Below are 22,500 nucleotides of genomic sequence, written 5' to 3'. Positions count from 1 at the left end.
TCAATAAAAAATATAAAGGTGTCCTAGTGCAGCCATTCCTTTAAAACATGCATTTGTGAGTGTGTTTGTCTGTCAGATCTCTCAGTCTGTCCATTCGTGTTAGGAACCCGGATGTGATTTGGTGATAGAAACTGTCCTTCAGTCTCTTGGTGTGTCCTGTACTGCCTGCCAGGTGGCAGCAAAAAGAAAAGTCTGAGTGTGGGGTGGTCGTGGTCCTGGTGTGTGTGTGTGTGTGTGTGTGTGTCAGTAATTTGCATCTCCTCCTCATTTCTGCTTCTTGTTTACTTGTGAACTGCAAGTGATAAAGAAGACGCGAGGAAGGAGGTGTGAGACTCACACACCGAGACAGAGGCCTGGGTTTGAGCCACGCCCGGATGTCCAATCAGCTGTGAGTGGGGGATCAGTTTTACAGAGTTAGATCAGATTACAGGCTGAATGTACGGCTTCATCATCATCGTCATCATCATCATTCTCATCTTACTCTCTCTCTGGACTGTGCGACCCATCAGTCCAAGACATAAATAACACACACACACACACACACACACACACACACAGACTGCGGAGAGAAATGCCTCACCCCTCATTACATAAACTGTGCAACTCCACCCAGATGTCCAGAAAGATACAGTATCTCAACATCAGACAGCCAGTGACGTCACTGAGGATAAGCGCTGATCCCCAGCAAATACACGGAGATTCAGGAGGATTAGTGGATTATGGTGCCACCGTGTGGTGAACAAAAGTCAGTACATGTTTGTCCCCTAAATGTTAATCTGTTGAATGTAAGCGAGCAAATGAATGAAGGTTTATATTGTACTGTACGTAGCAGAAGGGTGCCAGAACTTTTACTGTGCACGCGTGTGTGTGTGTGTGTGTGTTTATCCAATTAGAGCCACATTTAAGGTTTTAAACAACATGTTTCCTGATCTTATTTAGAAAAGAATTCTTTCTCGACGTCACTAAAGAATATAACAGATTATGTTTTCCAAAAGTCTGAGCAATAAAACACCATCTGAAACCAACACACACACACACACACACACACGCGGAGATGAAACTTAAGTCTCGTGCAAGCACATGAACACAAAATAGTAAAAAGTTTTAAAAGGTTTTAGGCATAAATATTCACCCCCTTGAATTTTGTAAGTTACATCCCGGAACTTAAATGGACTTAACTGGGATTTGAGGTCAGACATGTTAATGAAGAACTTAATCATCTGCACATTTTTGCCTTTAGCTGAATTTATGGAACTGGGTTTATTGCTCTATTTCGCCCCCTAGTGGAATAACATGGAGCCCCTTTAGATACAAGATTCTACCCACAAGAGACCTTTAATTTAGAGCACTGATGTATAATTAGGTCTGTGAGCCAGATTCACACTGTGTGTCCTGCGGTAACACACCGTGTGTGTGTGTGTGTGTGTGTGTGTGTCTGCACTTGTACATGATCAGACCTCTGCGTTCCACCTCTTCATTCATACAGTGTGAAAGTTCTTCTGCTTCAGACTGGGTTCTGCTGGACCAGTGGAAGTGCACACACTGACCCCTACAGAGTGCTCACTACAGAGGGGAAGTGCTTGAGGTTGAGGGAGTGTGGTGTAGTGATGCTGACTTCAGGATGGAGAGGAGCTGAGAGATGCTGGAGGGGAGATGTTCAGCAGGAGGAGGAGGAGGAGGTTCTGCTTTTCTCTCTGGAGACTGTGTGTGTGTGTGTGTGTGTGTGTGTGCGCGCGCTCGGAGCTCCACTGTGCTGTGTGTGTGTTCTGTGCGCAGTGTGCGTTTAGTCTCTCTCCTGCTGCAGACGTACAGTACGAGTGTCTGTGTGTGTGTGTGGGTGTGTTCATGTACGTGCCTTAAGCATTTGTATATGTAACTCTTTAGCTGAGATGAGATGAGACGGTGTGTTTTAGTGCAAGTCCGAGCTCAGGAGAGTGAGGAGTGTGTGAGATGATTCCTCTCGAAGGTTTGATTTAATTTGATTTGATTAGATTAGATTAGATTAGATTAGATTAGATTTGATTAGATTAGATTAGATTTCTTCCTCTGCGCTGTGTGTGTGTGTGATGGGATCCTGAAGCAGAACACATCTGGCTGAACGCGCGCGTCATGATGACCAACAGGACCAACTCCTCCAGCTGTGTGTGCGCCGTGGACGCGCAGAGCAACGCGAGCGAGCCGGACCTGGAGCTGGACCTGGAGTACCCGGTGCACCTGTACCCCGTGCCTGTGCTGACCGGCATCACCGTGACCTGCTCGCTGCTGTTCCTGGTGGGGATCGGCGGGAACCTGCTGACCATCCTGGTGGTGCTGAAGTACCGGGACATGCGCACCACCACCAACCTCTACCTGTGCAGCATGGCGCTGTCCGACCTGCTGATCTTCCTCTGCATGCCGCTGGACCTGTACCGCGTGTGGCGCTACCGGCCCTGGAACCTGGGCGAGCAGCTGTGCAAGCTCTTCCAGTTCGTGAGCGAGAGCTGCACCTACTCGGCGGTGCTGAGCATCACGGCGCTGAGCGTGGAGCGCTACGTGGCCATCTGCTTCCCGCTCCGGGCCAAAGTGCTGGTGACCCGCGGGCGCGTCAAGGCGCTCATCCTGCTGCTGTGGCTGGTGGCGCTGTGCAGCGCGGGACCCATCTTCGTCCTGGTCGGCGTGGAGCACGAGAACGGCACCGACCCGCGCGAGACCAACGAGTGCAAAGCCACGGAGCGCGCGATCCGGTCCGGACTGCTGACCGTCATGGTGTGGATCTCCAGCGTCTTCTTCTTCCTGCCCGTGCTGTGTCTCACCGTGCTCTACAGCCTCATCAGCCGCACCCTCTGGAGGAGGAACCGGAACCCCGTCGGACCCGCGTCCAGTCGGGACAAGAACAACACGCAGACTGTCAAAATGTTAGGTGAGGGGTGCGCACGTGCACGGCACGGCACACTGCATGGCACACTGCATGGCACACACACCCTTACACTGTTACACTGTTACACTCCCTCCTCACTGTTCCGTTGAATCTGTTGATCTGTTACACTGTTACAGTTACACCGTTACATTAACACTCCACATGTCCCCTGGTCACACTGTTACAGCTAAAGGCTAAGAGTTACACAGTTTCAGTTACACTCTTCCATTTCTGCTCTCCTGTCACACACACACACACACACACACACACACACACACACACACACACCATTACAGTTACTTTATGTGTAACTGTAGGAACATGTGTGTAAAGATTTTACTCTACATTTAACCCTTATCCAGAGTGACTTACATTTATCTCATGCGCAGTTGAAGGCTAAGGGCCTCAGTCAAGGGCCCAACATTGGCAACTTGGTGGGTGTGGGGTTTGAACCCGGGACCTTCTGAGATACTGCTGTCCTAAAAGATCTTTAAATCTCTGAGAAGGTTCCACTTAGAAACCATGGAGATGCTACTGACTGCATTTGGTGTCACCGTGACTGCAATCATCTGATATTTTTAGGACTGAAAACACCACGAGCAGTTTCCTACCCGAGTCTCCATCAGTGGACAGGGTGGAACCTCAACACACAGCGGACGTCGTGTGAACTAAGACACATTTCTTCTTACACACGTTTAACCTCAGAGCTCACAGTTGCAGGTTTCACTGCTGTCTCTTATCACCCAAACCAGGATGGGTTCCCTGTAGAGTCTGGTTCCTCTCAAGGTTCCCCTTCATGTTCTCAGAACCCGGCATGAAAATGTGACAAAAAGTGAGAGGTGACACGTTAATATCTTTTTGTATTAAATATACAAATAATACAGTAGGTTTGAGGATAAATGAGTAATAAATTAATCAGAGAAATTCTCTGTGATGTAACGTTACACTCAACCAAAACCAAACACAATTATAAACTCAGTCGTGTTGATGCGAAAGAGAACCGGGCAGCGCATCGGCAAACAACCAAGGACGAAGCTCCGACAATAACAACAACCGCAGAGACGCACAACGAAACCAGGCGTCTGCTACAACAACGTCGCATCCAATGGAGCCAGAGAGCACAGAAGATCTCACAGGACGCCTTTTATAGCCTCCAACCACGCCTACTAGTGTACCGCCCTCTAGTGGCTCCAGGTTGCAGCTCCTCATTCAAATTTATTTCAAGTTTATATTAATTTTGTCACACACAGCTTCATACACAGAAGAGAAACATCTCAGGAAGTTTTTTCCCTCACCAGCTGCTCACTGATGATAAATGAATAAAATCATTAATGTATAAATTTATTAAATTTATGACGAGGGCTCGAGTCCCGCCTCAGGTGTGTGTGTGTGAGTTTGAATGTTCTCTTGGTGGGTTCCCTCCGGGTACTCCGGTTTCCTCCCACAGTCCAAAGACAGGATAACTGGTGTTCCCAAATTTTGTTGTCCATAGTGTGTGAGCCCTACGATGGACCCCCCCCCCCCCGAGTGAGTGATTATACCCACAGTGTAACTGAAACATTTTAAATGTAACAACATCAACAGTTTGAACAGATTTAACAGCACAGTAACTGTTACACTTAGCGTTACAATAAAAACTATTTGTGAGATGAATTTCAATGTTCCTTGTTATGAACAGAGACCTCTAACGTCCTCTAACGTTTCTTCTCCCTGTCTTCCCGACAGCGGTGGTGGTCTTTGCGTTTGTCCTCTGCTGGCTGCCGTTCCACTTGGGCCGCTATCTGTTCTCCAAGTCATCCGAAGCCAATTCTCCACTAATTACCCAAATCAGCGAGTACTGCAACCTCGTCTCCTTCGTTCTGTTTTATTTCAGCGCCGCCATCAACCCCATCCTCTACAACATCATGTCCAAGAAGTACAGGGTGATGGCCTGCAGGCTGTTCGGGCTGAGGTGCGTTCAGGAGCGCTCCAAGCCGACGCCCTCGAATTCGGAGAACTGCCCCGTGTGGAACGAGTCCGGTGGAACCACATGACAGGAGAGGAGTGAAGGCCGAGGGGTTCCTGTGGAGGCCAGAGGATTTACACACTGACTCCTTCTGATCTGTTTAAAGCCGTGTAACTTCACTCAGGTTACAGACATGAACACGTCATAAGACTCCACCAGAGTGAAACCTTCGAACCGCTCTTCACTCTAAATCCTCAACGTTTCTGTGTGTCAGCAGGAGAGCAGACGTTTTAACGAGCCGATCTCTGACTGGAATAAAACCTCAGTGTTTCACACCAGAACAGAAACGTTCACTAAACTCTTGTGTGTCGAGTTTATATGCAGCTACACAAAAATGCCTTAAACCTTGTGAGTTACTGGAGGACGAAGTGAGCACTGTAGATGAAGCGCTGTACAGTGGGGGGTGGGTGTGTGTGTGTGTGTGTGTGTGGGTGGGTGGGTGGGTGGGTGGGGGGAGGGTTCTCCAACATGCAAGAACCCTCCAGCTGAGTTTCTACAAACTGCAGCACCGAATATTTCAGTTTCTGATCCTTTTCTCTTAATCATCTTCATTCATTCATATTCTTTCATCTATATCACTTTATCCTGAATGCACAGCCACAAGGGGGCGCATACACACGCCCACACACACACACACACACACACACACACACACTCACACTACAGGCAATTTGGATGTCTTTGGATTGGGGAGGAAACCGGAGAACCTAGAGGAAACCCACCAAGCACGGGGAGAACATGCAAACAATACACACACACACACACTCACACCTGAATCGAACCAGGATCCTGGCGGTGCAGGGCGACACCACCGCGCCGTCTCTTAATCATCTATTTATTGTTAATATTCACAAAATAGATTTTTGCACTTTGCTGTAAATTTGTGATTAACGTGTTCGGTTCGCTTTAATGCTGTTTGTTGTTTATAAAATGACTCGACTTGTGTGTTTATGTGTGTGAACTAAAGTGGGCTTTTTTCGACAGTTAAATCAGTTGCATAATACTTATTTCTGTAAAAGACCGACATCAGTGAACATGGTCGCATCTTAGAAATTGAAAGTTTTATGTTTTGGTTCCAAATGTGTTAAAAAGGCAAACGCAGTGTTAATTCATATCCAGAAATGTTTAAAATTTATTGTGTATAAATATATTACATATATACTACAGATACATAATCATCTTAAATACAAAGGGTATTACTTCAACTCTATACATTAAACTGATATGGTAGGGATTTTTATAATGCCTATGATTATAATTTACAACAATAAATGTGACATGATTATAATTCAGACAGAGTGGAATGATTCTCACTGACTCTAAAGGGATTTCATCACAATGTCATAAAAACTTTTTTAAATTAATGTTCATTTCTATTTTAAACAAATGTGGGTTTGGATTTCTTGGGTCAAAAAAAAAAAAACACGACAATTGAAATGAAAAGTGTTCAAGTGTTTTCACTTCAAGTTTTATATCTCGTTATGACGTGGTCTCACACCGTCATGTCGCACCGCTGCAAAAAACAAAGTCATGGAATGTTGGAAGTCCTTAAAGCATGACCGGTAGAGACTGTACTGATAACTAAAATCGAGAGAAAATGAAAATACAAATATATATAATATATATAATATATACTCTACTGTATATTAGGTCAAACATTGGCTTTAACTTGCTGATTGGAGAGGAAAAAAGAAACTGCTAGAAACTGGAGAAGAGAAATCAGCGATTGTTGAATGGAATTGGACACAAACTCGAGTAAAAACAGCGTATGACTGAACAATACACATATATCTGAGGAAAACAAAAAACAGGTTAATATTAAAGATTATTGCTCTATATTTGAAAACAAAAAATTCATCAAAAAAAAACAAAAAAAAAACAAAAGACATGCTACATGAGAAAAAATATTGAATATGACAGTTCATTTGATTTTCTTTAAAAGAAATAAATAAACGAAAGATTGCACTGTGATTTGCATTATAAAGTACTGTATGCAATATATAGTATAAATAAACCTACCGAGCTAGCTCACGCGCTAACTTTGGTTAAGGTCTGATCGAGCTAGTAAACATTTCTCTTGTACTGCATTAACGTAGTCTCAGCTAAAGACGCTACACGCTACGAGGAAACTCTGAAGAAAAGCACGAAAAAGGATGAAGGTGATTAAAAAAAGCTCTTTGTGCGCAGGAGGACGTCTCTGGCTCTGGCGTCTCACCGGGCGGAGAGCGCTGGACAGGAATCAGGGCCCTTCAGTCCCTGAGCTGCTGCGTGACGGTTCACACTTCTTCAGGATGCTGTTAAGACGCCAGTGAGAACTGAAATAAAGTCTTTGGCCAACAGGAGGCTGGGTTTGTTAATCAGGACCTAATAATAATAATAATAATAATAATTAAAATTAAAATAAAAAGAATAAAAATAAGAATAAAAAGAATCCGCTTTCCCTTTTACGCTTCTGTACAGCTGTGCAGAGGGGACCCTCCCCCTCCCCCTCCCCCGACACAGCTGCAAATAAACATCTGGCCGAGTCTCAGTAACTGTGATTAAAGAGCGTTCGTTATCAGGTGCAATAAATACAACGGCTCGAACCCGACTCTGGTCTGTACCTGTACTTCACACACCCACACACACATGCACACACTCACACACACTCGTTCCCGTCTACAGTATAAAGGCGACTGTGTTTAATACTAGTGTAATCATCCGGACTGCTGCTTTAGTGTTACGATGGAAGCTAACTGATTTAGCACAGGACTAAATAAACACGTCATCAAGTGTTAACGCTGTATCACATAAACATTTTGTAAAAAGTATAAAAATATGAAATCATTTTAACGCTTAATATCAAACCGTTCAGGGGCTTCGCACAAACGCTCTTATGTAGAAAAAAGTCTTTAAAAATCAGAAGACATATAAAAAATACTTTCATTTACCACTTTTACGTAAAAGTTTGTAGTTTAAAAAAATCTGTGCAACAAGAAACAAAGTTTAAACATATAAAAAGCGACAGACAAAGAAAACAAGCAAGAACGGAATATAAAAAAAGAGAAGTTTTTTTTTCTGAAAAGCAGGTTTTAGTCTGGCGTGTCTTGGCGTCTCATATGAGCAGGTGGAGCAGGTACGCGATGAAGATGGAGACGGAGGCCACGCCCACTACGATGATGCTGGCGAACTGTTCGTCCGTGAGCTTTTTTCCGGAGGACGAGGCGACGGAGACCGTGTCCACACTGAGGGGCGAGACGGTGCGGCGAGGACAGAAGTGGGTGGACGGGCTGAAGGATCCACACAGCTCCTGCGAGGTGTCTGCGCAGCGTCTGCACACGAACACGCGCAGACGGTAGTCCGTGTTCCACTGCAGGCCGAACAGCTGGAAGACCGTGTCCTCTCCCTTATACACCTGAGGACGGAACAGCGGGGGGACAAGATCAGAGCAGTGCAGGACAGGAACCTCCGAGACATGTTCAACATGTCCAGTGTGTAAATATCATCTTAAAATAAATGAATTCATAATTATAATTACTACTGTTGATAATAAATTAACAACATTTAATGCATAATATATATATTTATACTGTATATATATAAAATGAAACCATTGTAATTTTTTTATTATTATTTTTGCTTCTATATAATTATTTTACAATATTTTAAAGCAAGGCGTCTAAACTATATGAAATTCAATAATAATAATAAGAAGAAGACGAATGCAGTTAATATAAGTCAGATTAATTTTAGTGAAACACACTGTGTGCATAAATAACATAAATAACTGATGTCACTTTTTTGAGCACAGTTTCAGAGTGTGTGTGTGTGTGTGTGTGTGTGTGTGTGTGTGTGTGTGTGTGTGTGTGCGTGTGCGCGCGCGTGTGTGTGTGACACAACCTATAGGTTTCGTTTAGGTCTGAGGTCCAGAACCGCTGCATTCACTCTACAAGCCACATCCTTTAGCTCTGATGTTTTTGGTCAGATCCGATTTGCTGGTCATGACGGGTCACGTTCATACTTACATGATTTATCTCCAATCGTCTGTCTGTCGTCTGTCTGTCGTCTGTCTGTCGTCTGGGTTGAAAAACACGTCATGTTTACACAAGCATGTGATTTTAGCAGAAACCTGCTCGTGGTTTCACTCTGGAGGATGGCGAGCAGTTAGTCGGCTGTGTGTGTGTGTGTGTGTGTGTGTGTGTTTTTAGGACCAGAAGAATGCGGTAGGCCAGACGGCTCGCTTGCTACCACTGTTATGAATGATGTCACGCCTTACGCATGAACAGAGGCATCAGAATTCCAATCTGCCCGTTCCCATTCAAGTCACATGACCACGTATCGGATACTGTATCCGATGTAGGACAAAGTGTTGGAAAGTTCAATAAACATCCGTGAAGAACAGATCCGGCAACACAAGTCACATATACTGTACATGATCAAACAACATAAATCAGATTTTCTCATATCGGAGCTGAGCCTCTCCCCTGTGCAGTCTGAGATCAGACCCATATCTGATTAGATGCGAGTGAGACGTGAACGAGACATTAGTGAGAACGCTCATTCACACTGTAATGGGATGGAGTTTTGTGTTCAATCGTTGTGTAGTTATAACGATTGTGTGTGTGAACCTTATCTCCAGCTGTAGAGTCTGAAATATCTGCAGCGTGTTGATCTCATTCCTGAGGCGCTCCCTCATTTCATTTCTGCTCCACAAAAACCACAAGAGAGCCTCCAGTGAGGGCGACTTTAATGGATTTCTCTTTCTGCTACACTGGACCCGTCAGATCCAATTTCTAAAACCCCAGGAGACGACGACAACAACAACACAAACAATGCAAAACGTCACACGTCCTCTGATGGAGCCGAATAATTTAAAGGAATTATAAAAAGGAACGTCTCTGAACACCAACATGCAAACTGTCGAGAAATGGAGTACTGTGAGGGTGCGCAAACTTTTACACACATTTAAGGTGAGCTCTGAGGCAGCACATGCAGCAGGGCGATGAAATAAAAGCAGAACGCCACGCTGTGTGTGTGACGGGAAGTGGTGTGTAAACATCTGTGTTGTGTTATCAGGAGGTTGTTATCGTGTGTGTGTGTGTGTGTGTGTGTGAGCTTCAGAGAAGCTGATGTGTCACATCATCATCCTGCAGCAGCAACTAACCTCATTTACTACTGCATCACACACACACACACACACACACACACACACACACACACACACACACCACTATTTACAGAATAAATTTTCTGCTCTTTTGTTCATTTGCTCGTCCCTCCTTTATTCGTCTGTGTGTGTGTGTGTGTGTGTCATCAGTCAGGTGTGTGTTTCGTTCTTGTTTTTGTTTCTTCTCTCCTTCATTCTGCCCTTTTCTCATTTCATTTGTCCTTCTCTCGCTTCATTACTTTCTCATCTCAAATCTCTTTTCGTGCTCTTCCTGTCCTTATCATCTTTTCCTCCCTTTTCTGTTCTTCCTTTTCAGTTTTTCTCCTTCTCGTTCTTCCTCTCGTTCTTCCTCTCGTTCTTCTCTCCTCTTTCGTTACCTTCACTCTGGTCTTTCCCTCTCTTCCTCCTACTATTTATTTAAAGAATATTTTTGGGAGTCATGTGGTGAGACGAGTGCAGATTAGAACTAATGGAAGCTAAAATTTACCTGCGGATTTGTGATCTTACCACACACACACACACACACACACACACACACACACACACACACACACACAGTCCTCTCGTGCTCTCTCTCTCCTTACACTAATGCACTGTGTTGATGTGCTTTAGCTCTCAGCCCCGGAGCCGAGGGAATAAACCAGCACTGGGGTTTTGAACTGCACCCCCACCCGGCCTAATGTTTCTCTAATAATCAGGATAAACCTGCATCATGTGACCACTTCAGTGGGAAGCGTGTGACCCGACCCGATCCGAATGTGAAGGGGGTGTACACCTTTAATAGTCCGTTCAGGACGTGAACATTACCCGAGTAAAGACGTGATCTGAGCGTTACTCTCGTGTCAGGAGGAATATAGTCCGTCTGCACGTTTGTCCCACGTAGGGGGTAACGCTAGGGGGCTCGGCGAGTTTCAGGGAGGGACATTTAGCTTCTCTTCCTGATCAGACAGAGCTCTGATTGGACCAGGTTTCACTCGCAGTAAAGCTTTTAACCAATCAGAGCTGAGACTGAATTATTGTAACCAATCATAATACAGAAGGCGGGATTTATCAGAAAAGACAGGAAACCTGCAGACAAACTCTTATCAGGTCAGCGTCCATGTGAACAGTTAACCTGGAATCTCTAATCAGAATGATTTCACTCAGATTAAAGGAATATTGTCCGTATAAACGCAGCAGACTTCGTCTCCACGCTGAAGACGTCCTGCAGTTCCGCCTGTGACCACCGAGTGCGCTGTTACTTTATATTATTACATTTTTAAAGATCTTAATAATCCACTGCAAGAACTCGAACACTCGATGGCTGCAGATGTGTGTGTGTGTGTGTGTCAGCGTCTCTGTACAGACAGGACACATCTGGATATGGGACAACTGAGAGATCAGACTGAGACAGTGGGCGGGGTTTATGATGTCCCTGTGCTCCGTCACACCTGTGCACTCCAGCTGAATTACAGTTAAATATAAAATGTGTAAAATAAAACATTTGCAGGTGTGTGTGTGTGTGTGTGTGTGACGGAGTACCTGTCTGTACTCGGACTCTCTCCCACCCAGCACCTGGAGGACGTAAGTGATCCGGTCTCCTCTCATGGGCGGGACGCTCTCCCAGCTCACCTCACACGCATTCCCCTCCAGCTGAGACACTCGAGGAGCTGCAGGGAGGCAACACACACACACGCACACACACACACACACACACAAACAAACACACACATCCAGTTATTCGGTTATTTATTCATGGAAACAGAACAAGAAGGTCAGACCCAGCGGCCTGTTTACACACAAATCTAAATAAAATAAAAAAGGGACAATTTAAAATGCCTCTGAATGCTAATGATGTAAGAGCTACGACGAAATGCTAATGAGGTTAGCGCTACATTTCCGCCAGCACTCTTCTGAAAAACATGATGAACACGGCGCACGGGGGCCGAGTGCACGAGCACCGGCCGGGGTCCGTCTCTATCCGCTCGGCTAATGGCCACATTTCTCATCGTTCCTGCATAAATCTATCAGCTATTAAAAAGCGCATTAGCAATCAGGAGACTCGCGCGGACCTGATCTCACCTGACGTCATTTATTCAGAAAATATCTCATCTGTTTATCCGTTTTATTCAACTGCTCATAAAGATATAATACCGCAGAGTGCAGAGTGCTCCAGTCCCAACTGTAGATGCAGTAAAGAAAATTCAGCACCATTATTATACACACACACACACACACACACACACACACACACACACACACATGCACACACACTATTTAAACCACATTTTAATTTAGGATTCAGTGTTTTTTTTCCCCTGTAATAAAACATTCAATACTTACACAAAGCCACTGATGAAAGGATTCGAGTTGGACAACAAACTTTAATTAACATGATTATAATAAACTGATCGACCTGTAATGACTCTGATGCCATAAATCACACTGAGTGTAAACATCTATGCAGTGTATATTTATATTCATCTTTATTTTTATTTATTTTTATTTACTGATAATACTCTTTAATTTATATTCTAAGCATTTTATTCTGTGTACACCTGTGGAGGGTTTAAAGTCATAATGTTTACAAATAAATGTTTTTCAGGATAAATGAGTGAATAATCAGATAATATTTTATTAATACTTTTTGTTTGTCTCAGTGTGTGTGTGTGTGTGTGTGTGTGTGTGGGCAGGTGAACACCACAGTTCTAGTTCTGTTATCAGGAGAGGGGTGCACCTGCGTACCTTTCAGTGTGGGAGGCACAGATTTAGTGGTGGTGAAGGAGTAGATCTCAGAGAACGGGCCTTCTCCCGCCTCGCTCACGGCCTGGATCCTGAAACTGTAGCGGCTCAGTTCATTTAAACGCTGGACCTTGAAGGTGTGACTCGGCCCCCGATAGATCGGCACAAACCTGAGGGGGAAAAAACGCTGGTTATTCTACAGAGCATTAAACCCTCAATCAGAAATAACACAGGACAGGCCATGGAGTGTGTGTGTGTGTGTGTGTGTGTGTGTGTGTGTACCTCTGGTTCCTGTCCTCCATCTGCAGGATGTATGTGGTGTCAGTGTCTGTGTTTGGACTCTTGCTGCTGTCGCCCCAGCGCAGTTTCAGGCTCTGAGGTCCGGCGCTGCCACACTCCAGTCTCGGGGGATTCGGGGGCAGCGGCCTGGTTCTGACCTGGAGACTCGGCCCAAACGGACCTGCACCGACTGCATTCTCCGCTCTCAACTGTACACTACACACACACACACAAAGCTTTACTGATGGACTCTGTGATGTTCTGCTCTGTGAATGAGTCGTTACTATAGAAACGAGAAATTAAGCCTAAACCTGCGACACACACGTCCACCTTCTCTTTACAGCAGCACGTATTAAACACCTTCCACAGAAAGATCAGACAGTAAGTACTGCTTCATCAGACAGGAACAGAGGCGGAGTTACGCCGTGATCACAGTGACATCACATCTCTCAGAACGTGAGTCAGAGGTTCGACTGGAGGAACTACAGCATGTAAACCATCACACATCTAATCTGCAGTCTCACATATGAAGAGACAGATTCAATAAATCATGTTTATACGTTATACTGTATGATGGACTTGTTTAGAGATTATAAAACATACACAATGTACTGAATACATATTTTACACGACATTTTACAGCTTTTCTATTTCTGCCTGTAGTTCAGATTATGATGTCCTTAATTAAACCAGGTTGCTTTATTTCCTTTTACAATCGCGGCTCTAAATGGACCAGTACGCTGTAGGTTCTGTGCTTTAGAGCTCGTGTTTAATCAGCACTCAACAGACTGATTTTAATCCTTTAGAATCACCTTCATTGTTTCTACACAGTCTAATCTCACAGCCTCTAGACCTCAAAGCCAGCTCTGATCACTTCCTGTAGGATCAGGCGGTGATGTAAAGAGAACAAACACACAGACGTCAGGTCTAAACCCAGATCTGAACATCAGCACGTAGAAGTCACGGAAGAACAGAGATGTTCTGATGAGGAGGAGAAAACGCAGCGGTGACGTGGGACGTGAAAGCGTACGCTGTAGACGGCGACAGAGAAGGTGCAGGACTACCCGCGAAACTCGTCCGAGTGTTTTTTCTCCTTTTCTCTTACATAAGGGCTTCTGTTTATTAGTTGAGGAGAACAGATGCACTCAGAATGAAACGCTGAAAAGTCATCGTCTCTCTGTCTCGCGCCGCTGATAATCACTGCCACTGATGGGTTTCATAATGTCTGTCCATCATCTGAGTGGTGTTAATTAGTGCTCTGTGATAATGAGGTCTCTGCCTACACACACACACACACACACACAGCATCATGCAGTACATTACGCCAAATAAAACACCACTTCAAATGTTCACGGTAGTGAATAAACACGTTCCTGTAATAGACTGAAGAGTTTCAATCCTAAATCATCGCGTCCCAACGTGTAAACGTCACGTGTGAACTGGACACTACGATACTGTAACGTCGTGTCCTCTAACACTGATATGAATCTGCTGCTTCCATCCATGGGCGTGTCAGATCACATGATACCTGACAGTCACTCCTCCACTCACCTGTACTCTGTATCAGGCTGCAGATTCCTGATGACGGTGCAGGTAGCCGCGCCCACCGCGATTAGCTCCTCCCCCAGAGTGAGGGTGTAGCCACCGATCTCCTGGCCGTTGCAGTTCGGCTCGTCCCACGCCAGCGCCAGGCAGGTGGAGGGACAGAACGGCTCCGAGTCCGGGGCTGAGGAGAACCCGTCCTGTACGTACAGGCTGCTGACGGCGCTGGGGGCGGCGGCCGGCGTACGGCACCACGCCAGCTCGCTGTAAGGCCCCGCCCCTGCCTGGTTGGTGGCCTGTGGAAGGAAAAAAAAAAAACACAACGATCAGAATTGAAAAACAATACGAGACAGAGCAGGAAGTGGGCAGGGCTACTCGTTTGACGTTTGAATGATAGGCCACACCCACGCATTCAGTCTGTAAACTAGTGTATCTGAGTAAGTGTTACGGTACCTGTACCAGGTCGGGATATGTACTGGGTCAGTACCTGTACATGTTTAGTGACTGTACTGTGTCAGCTACACAGTCAGTATCTGGACCGGCTGAGTACCTGTAGCGGGTCAGTACCTGCACTGGATGAGTAAATGTACCGGATAAGTACCAGTACCTGATCAGTACCAGAACCGGGTCAGTACCTGTATCCTACAGCAGTAGCTGACTGCAGCCTCCAGCTCAGAGATTTCGCAGGAAGTTTCTGTGCCGCTGTAAACCAGTTCCAGGGAGTCCTCATGGCGTCCCCAGTCCAGCCGGTAGCCCGAGACGTCTGCGCCCGAGCTCTCGTCCGTCTGAAGAAACAAATCACAGCCTGCCTCAGTCTCCAGGAAACGACAGGTACAGCCCAAATCTCAGTCATTACCGTTCAGACGCAGCGCAGGTCTGGAGGAATTAGGAGAAAATGAAACATGCAGAGGAGGAGCGAGGCCCCCTTCAGAGAGCGTGATGTTCCCCCTGACAGAGCTGCTAGCGCTAATTTACTGTGACCCAGGTGCATCATGGGAGGAGGAGCAGAGAATCAGGACCCGCTCCACCGTCATAACTCATGTACGACTGGACGGCTAAGAGCCGGGCTTCTTCCACTAAATAATCAAACGCCGCGCAAATCAGAATCCGCGGAGACACAAAAGCGCTAACGCCAAACTTTATCATCCACTCTCGCTAAATTTCATAAAGTCACGCTGCACTGAAATGATTCAGTTTTATCTTTCTTTAACGTTTATTCATTTAAGCTAGTAAACGACAAGTAAAAGCTAAACAGCTGCAGCACAACCTGCGGGACTGACTGTGACTTAAATCATATTTAATCACATCTTTAGAAAAAGAAACATAATCACAGAACAGATGAACAAAACAAAAACAAAAACAAAATTAGCGCTTATTCATACAGAAGACAGCTAGCGAATGGAAGTGCTCGCTCTCTCATGTGATGATTCAGGTGGACTTTCTGTGAAGATGACGCAAACTGAGAGCCACAAACACTCCCCATGTCACACACACACACACACACACACACACACACACACACACAGGATTATTATCCTCAGGAGGAGAGGAGTATAATAATAATAATAATAATAATAACACACATCTTCTCTGCTCTGGTCAGTTTCAGACCAATTTTTCATTTTTTTGCTCCAAAACAAAGCTCCTGATTACAGCTTTAAAAGCCTCACAGCTGAAACACACACACACACACACACACACACACACACACACACCTGTACCAGTAAGTAAAAGGAGATTTACTCACCTCCCAGCTGACCACTGCACAGGAGTGTGAGATCAGAGAGATGACCGGCGCCCCACACTGGCCCGGAGGTCCCGCTGCAGTCGTCACCTCCAAGAACTTGGTGTACGGCCCGAACTGGGAACACGGAGAACCAGATAAGAGGTTACACAGTGTCCATGCGGAGAACCCACACAGCCCTATTCATGTGTGATTAGTGTGACGTCTCCATGACGACCGGAGGAACCGTGTGAGAAGTTACAGGTGAGTTTTTTTTAGGTACTTTAGTGTTCTCGTGGTTCTAAAAAAGCCCTTTAAACCCCAACACACGGTTCTACACAGAACATTAACATGACGAATCGGACTTCTCTTAAAGTTTACAGGAAAATTCTACAAAATAAAACTTTACCCTTAATTAATGAGAATCGAACACTGTGTCCTTTGGGTTCTAGATACGAAACATGGAACCCTGGCACACAGGAATGTTTTGTTCTCTCAGCTCTGCCCTGCCCCGCCCCCTAGTGGACTGAGCCTTTACCCCTGAACATGGATAACGTCACTACACAGGTGTACAGAAGCTGCTGATGGGTCTCTGGGAGAACCGTGAAAGGTTCTGTGTAGAACACTACAGCGGTCAGTTTCTGAAAGATGAAGATATGAAGAACCCGAAGACTCGGAGAACCCCAGTGTTCTGCTCGGCATCTCACCCCGGCGTCGTTGGTGGCGCGCACTCTGAACCTGTAGGTGGCGCCGGGCAGCAGGTTACCCACGATGCACTCTGTTTGTGAGCCATTATAGACCTCAGTGACCTGCTCTTCATCCTCCAGGGCGGTCATCTCCACGCTGTAGAGCAGAGCTTCATCCTCCACAACACACACAGGAGCTTCTGGAACACACAGGGCACACGCTGGTTAACACACACACACACACACACACACACACACACACACACGGCGTGTGTAATGACGGACAGCTCGGGGACTCAGTGAGAGAAACTCGACTGTTATTAATGCTGATATTCACTCACACGTTAAAAAAAATATTTACCTTTTAGTTCATGATGTTTACTGACACACACACACACACACACACACACACAAAGCTTATAAATGGAAACATTATAATTAGATTCATGTGAGTGTGTGTCACTGTACAGATCATAACCAATCCTTCTCTCCCACACACACACACACACACACACACACACACACACACACAGAGGCGGAAATGTTTTTAATCAGAAATAAATGACACGTTTCTGATGGAACTCACACCCTACAGATCAGCGCTGCGACTTTAACTCAGAGAGAAACAGGTCCAGTTTAGGGTCTGTTTCACTCCACCAGTTCTCCCAGTATAAACTGCTCTCAGACCAGATCCTGTTGGTGGAGCTCTGATTTAGAGCTACGCCCCCATCAGGAGCTCCGCCTCCGTCAGGAGCTCCGCCCATCGGCACACTTCACTAATGAAGACTGGTGCACACACACTCATTTGAATTAACTGCTGAAAATGAAAGAAACCAGTGTGTGTGTGTGTGTGTGTGTGGGGCGGGGGTACACACACGTACACACACACACGTACACACACACTCACACACTCCCTGAATAAATACAATCAGATTCTGTAGAAAAACGTCTGAAACCGTCAGAGAGATGTGTTACACCTAAAACATTTACATCTGCTGATTTTAACCGTGTCTAATTTCAGAGACGTGACGGCGCTCGGTGAGTGTGTGTGTGAGACGTGACGGCGCTCAGTGAGTGTGTGTGTGAGACGTGACGGCGCTCGGTGAGTGTGTGTGTGAGACGTGACGGCGCCTGGTGAGTGTGTGTGTGAGACGTGCGGTGTTTGGTGAGTGTGTGTGTGAGTGTGTGTGAGACGTGACGGCGCTCGGTGAGCGTGTGTGTGAGACGTGACGGCGCTCGGTGAGCGTGTGTGTGAGACGTGACGGCGCTCGGTGAGCGTGTGTGAGACGTGACGGCGCTCGGTGAGCGTGTGTGTGAGACGTGACGGCGCTCGGTGAGCGTGTGTGTGAGACGTGACGGCGCTCGGTGAGCGTGTGTGAGACGTGACGGCGCTCGGTGAGTGTGTGTGTGAGACGTGACGGCGCTCGGTGAGTGTGTGTGTGAGACGTGACGGCGCTCGGTGAGTGTGTGTGTGAGACGTGCGGTGTTTGGTGAGTGTGTGTGTGAGTGTGTGTGTGAGACGTGACGGCGCTCGGTGAGCGTGTGTGTGAGACGTGACGGCGCTCGGTGAGTGTGTGTGTGAGACGTGACGGCGCTCGGTGAGTGTGTGTGTGAGACGTGCGGTGTTTGGTGAGTGTGTGTGTGAGTGTGTGTGTGAGACGTGACGGCGCTCGGTGAGCGTGTGTGTGAGACGTGACGGCGCTCGGTGAGCGTGTGTGAGACGTGACGGCGCTCGGTGAGTGTGTGTGTGAGACGTGACGGCGCTCGGTGAGTGTGTGTGTGAGACGTGACGGCGCTCGGTGAGTGTGTGTGTGAGACGTGCGGTGTTTGGTGAGTGTGTGTGTGAGTGTGTGTGTGAGACGTGACGGCGCTCGGTGAGCGTGTGTGTGAGAAGTGACGGCGCTCGGTGAGTGTGTGTGAGACGTGACGGCGCTCGGTGAGTGTGTGTGTGAGACGTGCGGTGTTTGGTGAGTGTGTGTGTGAGTGTGTGTGTGAGACGTGACGGCGCTCGGTGAGCGTGTGTGTGAGACGTGACGGCGCTCGGTGAGCGTGTGTGAGACGTGACGGCGCTCGGTGAGTGTGTGTGTGAGACGTGACGGCGCTCGGTGAGCGTGTGTGTGAGACGTGACGGCGCTCGGTGAGTGTGTGTGAGACGTGACGGCGCTCGGTGAGTGTGTGTGTGAGACGTGCGGTGTTTGGTGAGTGTGTGTGTGAGTGTGTGTGTGAGACGTGACGGCGCTCGGTGAGCGTGTGTGAGACGTGACGGCGCTCGGTGAGCGTGTGTGTGAGACGTGACGGCGCTCGGTGAGCGTGTGTGTGAGACGTGACGGCGCTCGGTGAGCGTGTGTGAGACGTGACGGCGCTCGGTGAGTGTGTGTGTGAGACGTGACGGCGCTCGGTGAGTGTGTGTGTGAGACGTGACGGCGCTCGGTGAGTGTGTGTGTGAGACGTGCGGTGTTTGGTGAGTGTGTGTGTGAGTGTGTGTGTGAGACGTGACGGCGCTCGGTGAGCGTGTGTGTGAGACGTGACGGCGCTCGGTGAGTGTGTGTGAGACGTGACGGCGCTCGGTGAGTGTGTGTGTGAGACGTGCGGTGTTTGGTGAGTGTGTGTGTGAGTGTGTGTGTGAGACGTGACGGCGCTCGGTGAGCGTGTGTGTGAGACGTGACGGCGCTCGGTGAGCGTGTGTGAGACGTGACGGCGCTCGGTGAGTGTGTGTGTGAGACGTGACGGCGCTCGGTGAGTGTGTGTGTGAGACGTGACGGCGCTCGGTGAGTGTGTGTGTGAGACGTGCGGTGTTTGGTGAGTGTGTGTGTGAGTGTGTGTGTGAGACGTGACGGAGCTCGGTGAGCGTGTGTGTGAGACGTGACGGCGCTCGGTGAGTGTGTGTGAGACGTGACGGCGCTCGGTGAGTGTGTGTGTGAGACGTGCGGTGTTTGGTGAGTGTGTGTGTGAGTGTGTGTGTGAGACGTGACGGCGCTCGGTGAGCGTGTGTGTGAGACGTGACGGCGCTCGGTGAGCGTGTGTGAGACGTGACGGCGCTCGGTGAGTGTGTGTGTGAGACGTGACGGCGCTCGGTGAGCGTGTGTGTGAGACGTGACGGCGCTCGGTGAGTGTGTGTGAGACGTGACGGCGCTCGGTGAGTGTGTGTGTGAGACGTGCGGTGTTTGGTGAGTGTGTGTGTGAGTGTGTGTGTGAGACGTGACGGCGCTCGGTGAGCGTGTGTGTGAGACGTGACGGCGCTCGGTGAGCGTGTGTGTGAGACGTGACGGCGCTCGGTGAGCGTGTGTGAGACGTGAAGACGCTCAATGAGCGTGTGTGTGAGACGTGCAGTGTTTGGTGAGTGTGTGTGTGAGTGTGTGTGTGAGACGTGACGGCGCTCGGTGAGTGTGTGTGTGAGACGTGACGGCGCTCGGTGAGTGTGTGTGTGAGACGTGACGGCGCTCGGTGAGTGTGTGTGTGAGACGTGCGGTGTTTGGTGAGTGTGTGTGAGACGTGACGGCGCTCGGTGAGTGTGTGTGTGAGACGTCACGGCGCTCGGTGTGTGTGTGTGTGAGACGTGACGGCGCTCGGTGAGTGTGTGTGTGAGACGTGCGGTGTTCAGGATGAGCACACTTAGTGCTGGAGTTAATCCCTTGTTTTTCTTCTCGTCCTTTAATAGATGGACGGAGGAGGAGTGTGGAGAGAGAGGGGACGCCGTCATCATGAACCTCACACACGCTGTATTACACTCACACTTATATAGCACACACATACACACACACACACACACATAAGGAAAAACAGGGCAGAAAAACAAGAACAAGACTGACTCATAGTGGTGTGTGTGTGTGTGTGTGTGTGTGTGTGTGTGTGTGTGTGTGTGTGTGTGTGTGTGAGAACTCACCCCACTGTAAGCTGACTTCTCTGTGTTTGACGCTGCCCTGTACGGCGAGGGTGTGACAGGGGCCGGGGGGCAGACTGAGAGTGCAGACCACCAGACTGTCCGTGTACTGCAGGAACACACACACACACACACACACACACACACACACACTATAAACCCCCACCTCCACGCATCAGTCAGTATCAGATCTCTGTTATTAAGTCCTAATCCAGTGTTCCCGATGTTCCTCACACTCACCTGGCCGCGCCCCCCCGCGCTCTCCGCGCTGATCCGGAGCGAGTACCGAGTCGCTGCTTTCAGCTCCTCACACACATGTTCTTGCTGCGACCCGCGATACACAACCACCCACTGACCCACTGCTGTACAACAACAACAACAACAACAACAAATCAGTGACAGGTCTAACAATCAAATCCGTTTCAGAACATGAGTGTAATTAACCCTCCTCTCCTCCTCCATCACTCTCTCACACACTCACACACACACTCATATTACAATAACACACTCATCATGAGCATCACTTATCACTCATTAAGTTTTTCACTCTTTCCTAAGTGGTTTGAATTCTAATATTTGCACGGTCATAAACACTATAAACAGTGAAAGAGCGCCTCCTAAGGGACAAAACAGTCACTGCAGAACTGACCTGTATTCCCTCATGAGGTGCCATTACTTTCGTCCTAACTGAACATCTAGTTTTACTTGTGTAAAGTTCTTGATCTGTTTTTCCATTAATTTCACTAATATGAAGCGACTCTTTGTGATCTTTGTGCCTGTGCTTTTTTCCATGTCTGGTATTTTTGGAATTTTCCCCCTAATGTGACCTCATATAAGAAGAGCTCCTCCCAGCGTGTGGCATGGGCATCTGGGATGGGCTTTCTAGCTCATTTACACACACACACACACTGGGGGAGCCCTGAGACACGTGAGGAGCCGAGGACCAGCGAGTCTCCCCTCACTCTGGTTTACACAGGCTCAGGTGTGTGAGGTGCTGGGGTCGGAGACGCTACCTGTCGAACCCTCCTCAGACATTTCCAGCAGGTACGTGAGATCTCCGCTGCCTCCGTCATCGTGCGGCGGCTCTGCACACAAACACAGGAGCGGGGTCAGACAGAAGCACACGTGAGATGTTCCAGGACGCAGGGTGACGTGCGCTGGCGGGGGGGGTTTGGGGGGGTGGTTCGAGGGAGCGGACTCACCCCATGACACGCAGAAGCCGTGAGAGGTGACGGCGCTGACTCCGGGGGCCGCGGGGGGGCCGGGTTTGTCCACACTCGTCCGACACACCAGGAGGGAGCTGGGAGAACTTCTCCACTCCGCACTGCAGGTCGTCAGCTTCAGGACCAACACAAACACCATCAGAGCTCCTGCAGCTCCTCAACAACAACATCTTAACTACAAATTTACTAAAACGTATTAAAGTTCTAAATATTCAACAATTGAATATATTAATCATAAAATATAATAATAAAAATAATAAATTGAATATAATAAAAGAATTTAACAGAAACGCCTTGAGCTCTGTGGGCTTGGGGGCGGGGCTACAACTAAGGTCAGTTTATGATGTCACTAAACATTTTTGAATAATCTAAATTACCAGAGCATTCCTCACGTGGTAT

The 22,500-nt window shown here is 47.6% G+C and overlaps 2 protein-coding genes across 3 annotated transcripts in view; one reads left to right on the top strand and one right to left on the bottom strand.

Annotated features, from left to right (window-relative positions):
- The first annotated feature begins 2,112 nt into the window (after positions 1 to 2,112).
- Positions 2,113 to 4,929, top strand: ghsrb (growth hormone secretagogue receptor b). The gene is made up of 2 exons (XM_053488106.1): positions 2,113 to 2,899; positions 4,622 to 4,929. Exons 1-2 carry the CDS (start codon positions 2,113 to 2,115, stop codon positions 4,927 to 4,929), a joined length of 1,095 nt encoding a protein of 364 aa, XP_053344081.1.
- A 1,092-nt stretch (positions 4,930 to 6,021) lies between these two features.
- The window catches only part of fndc3bb (fibronectin type III domain containing 3Bb), a 55,107-nt gene continuing 38,628 nt past the window's right edge, over positions 6,022 to 22,500 (bottom strand). Inside the window, exons 15-26 of one of the 2 annotated variants that reach the window (XM_053487660.1) lie at positions 22,081 to 22,216; positions 21,892 to 21,963; positions 21,119 to 21,240; positions 20,882 to 20,987; positions 17,020 to 17,198; positions 16,337 to 16,450; positions 15,225 to 15,374; positions 14,599 to 14,885; positions 13,051 to 13,263; positions 12,772 to 12,938; positions 11,569 to 11,696; positions 6,022 to 8,295 (exon numbers count right to left, since the gene is read on the bottom strand). In XM_053487660.1, coding sequence (XP_053343635.1) covers positions 7,996 to 8,295; positions 11,569 to 11,696; positions 12,772 to 12,938; positions 13,051 to 13,263; positions 14,599 to 14,885; positions 15,225 to 15,374; positions 16,337 to 16,450; positions 17,020 to 17,198; positions 20,882 to 20,987; positions 21,119 to 21,240; positions 21,892 to 21,963; positions 22,081 to 22,216 — 1,974 coding nt within the window. In that variant the 3' untranslated portion in view covers positions 6,022 to 7,995. The remainder of the gene's footprint in view (positions 8,296 to 11,568; positions 11,697 to 12,771; positions 12,939 to 13,050; positions 13,264 to 14,598; positions 14,886 to 15,224; positions 15,375 to 16,336; positions 16,451 to 17,019; positions 17,199 to 20,881; positions 20,988 to 21,118; positions 21,241 to 21,891; positions 21,964 to 22,080; positions 22,217 to 22,500) is intronic. The other variant, XM_053487661.1, reaches the window with a different exon arrangement.

Source organism: Clarias gariepinus, chromosome 26 (genome assembly GCF_024256425.1).
Source record: "Clarias gariepinus isolate MV-2021 ecotype Netherlands chromosome 26, CGAR_prim_01v2, whole genome shotgun sequence".
NCBI lineage: Eukaryota > Metazoa > Chordata > Actinopteri > Siluriformes > Clariidae > Clarias > Clarias gariepinus.
Note: the sequence above shows the minus strand (reverse complement) of the source record. Positions and strands in the feature narration are given on the sequence as shown.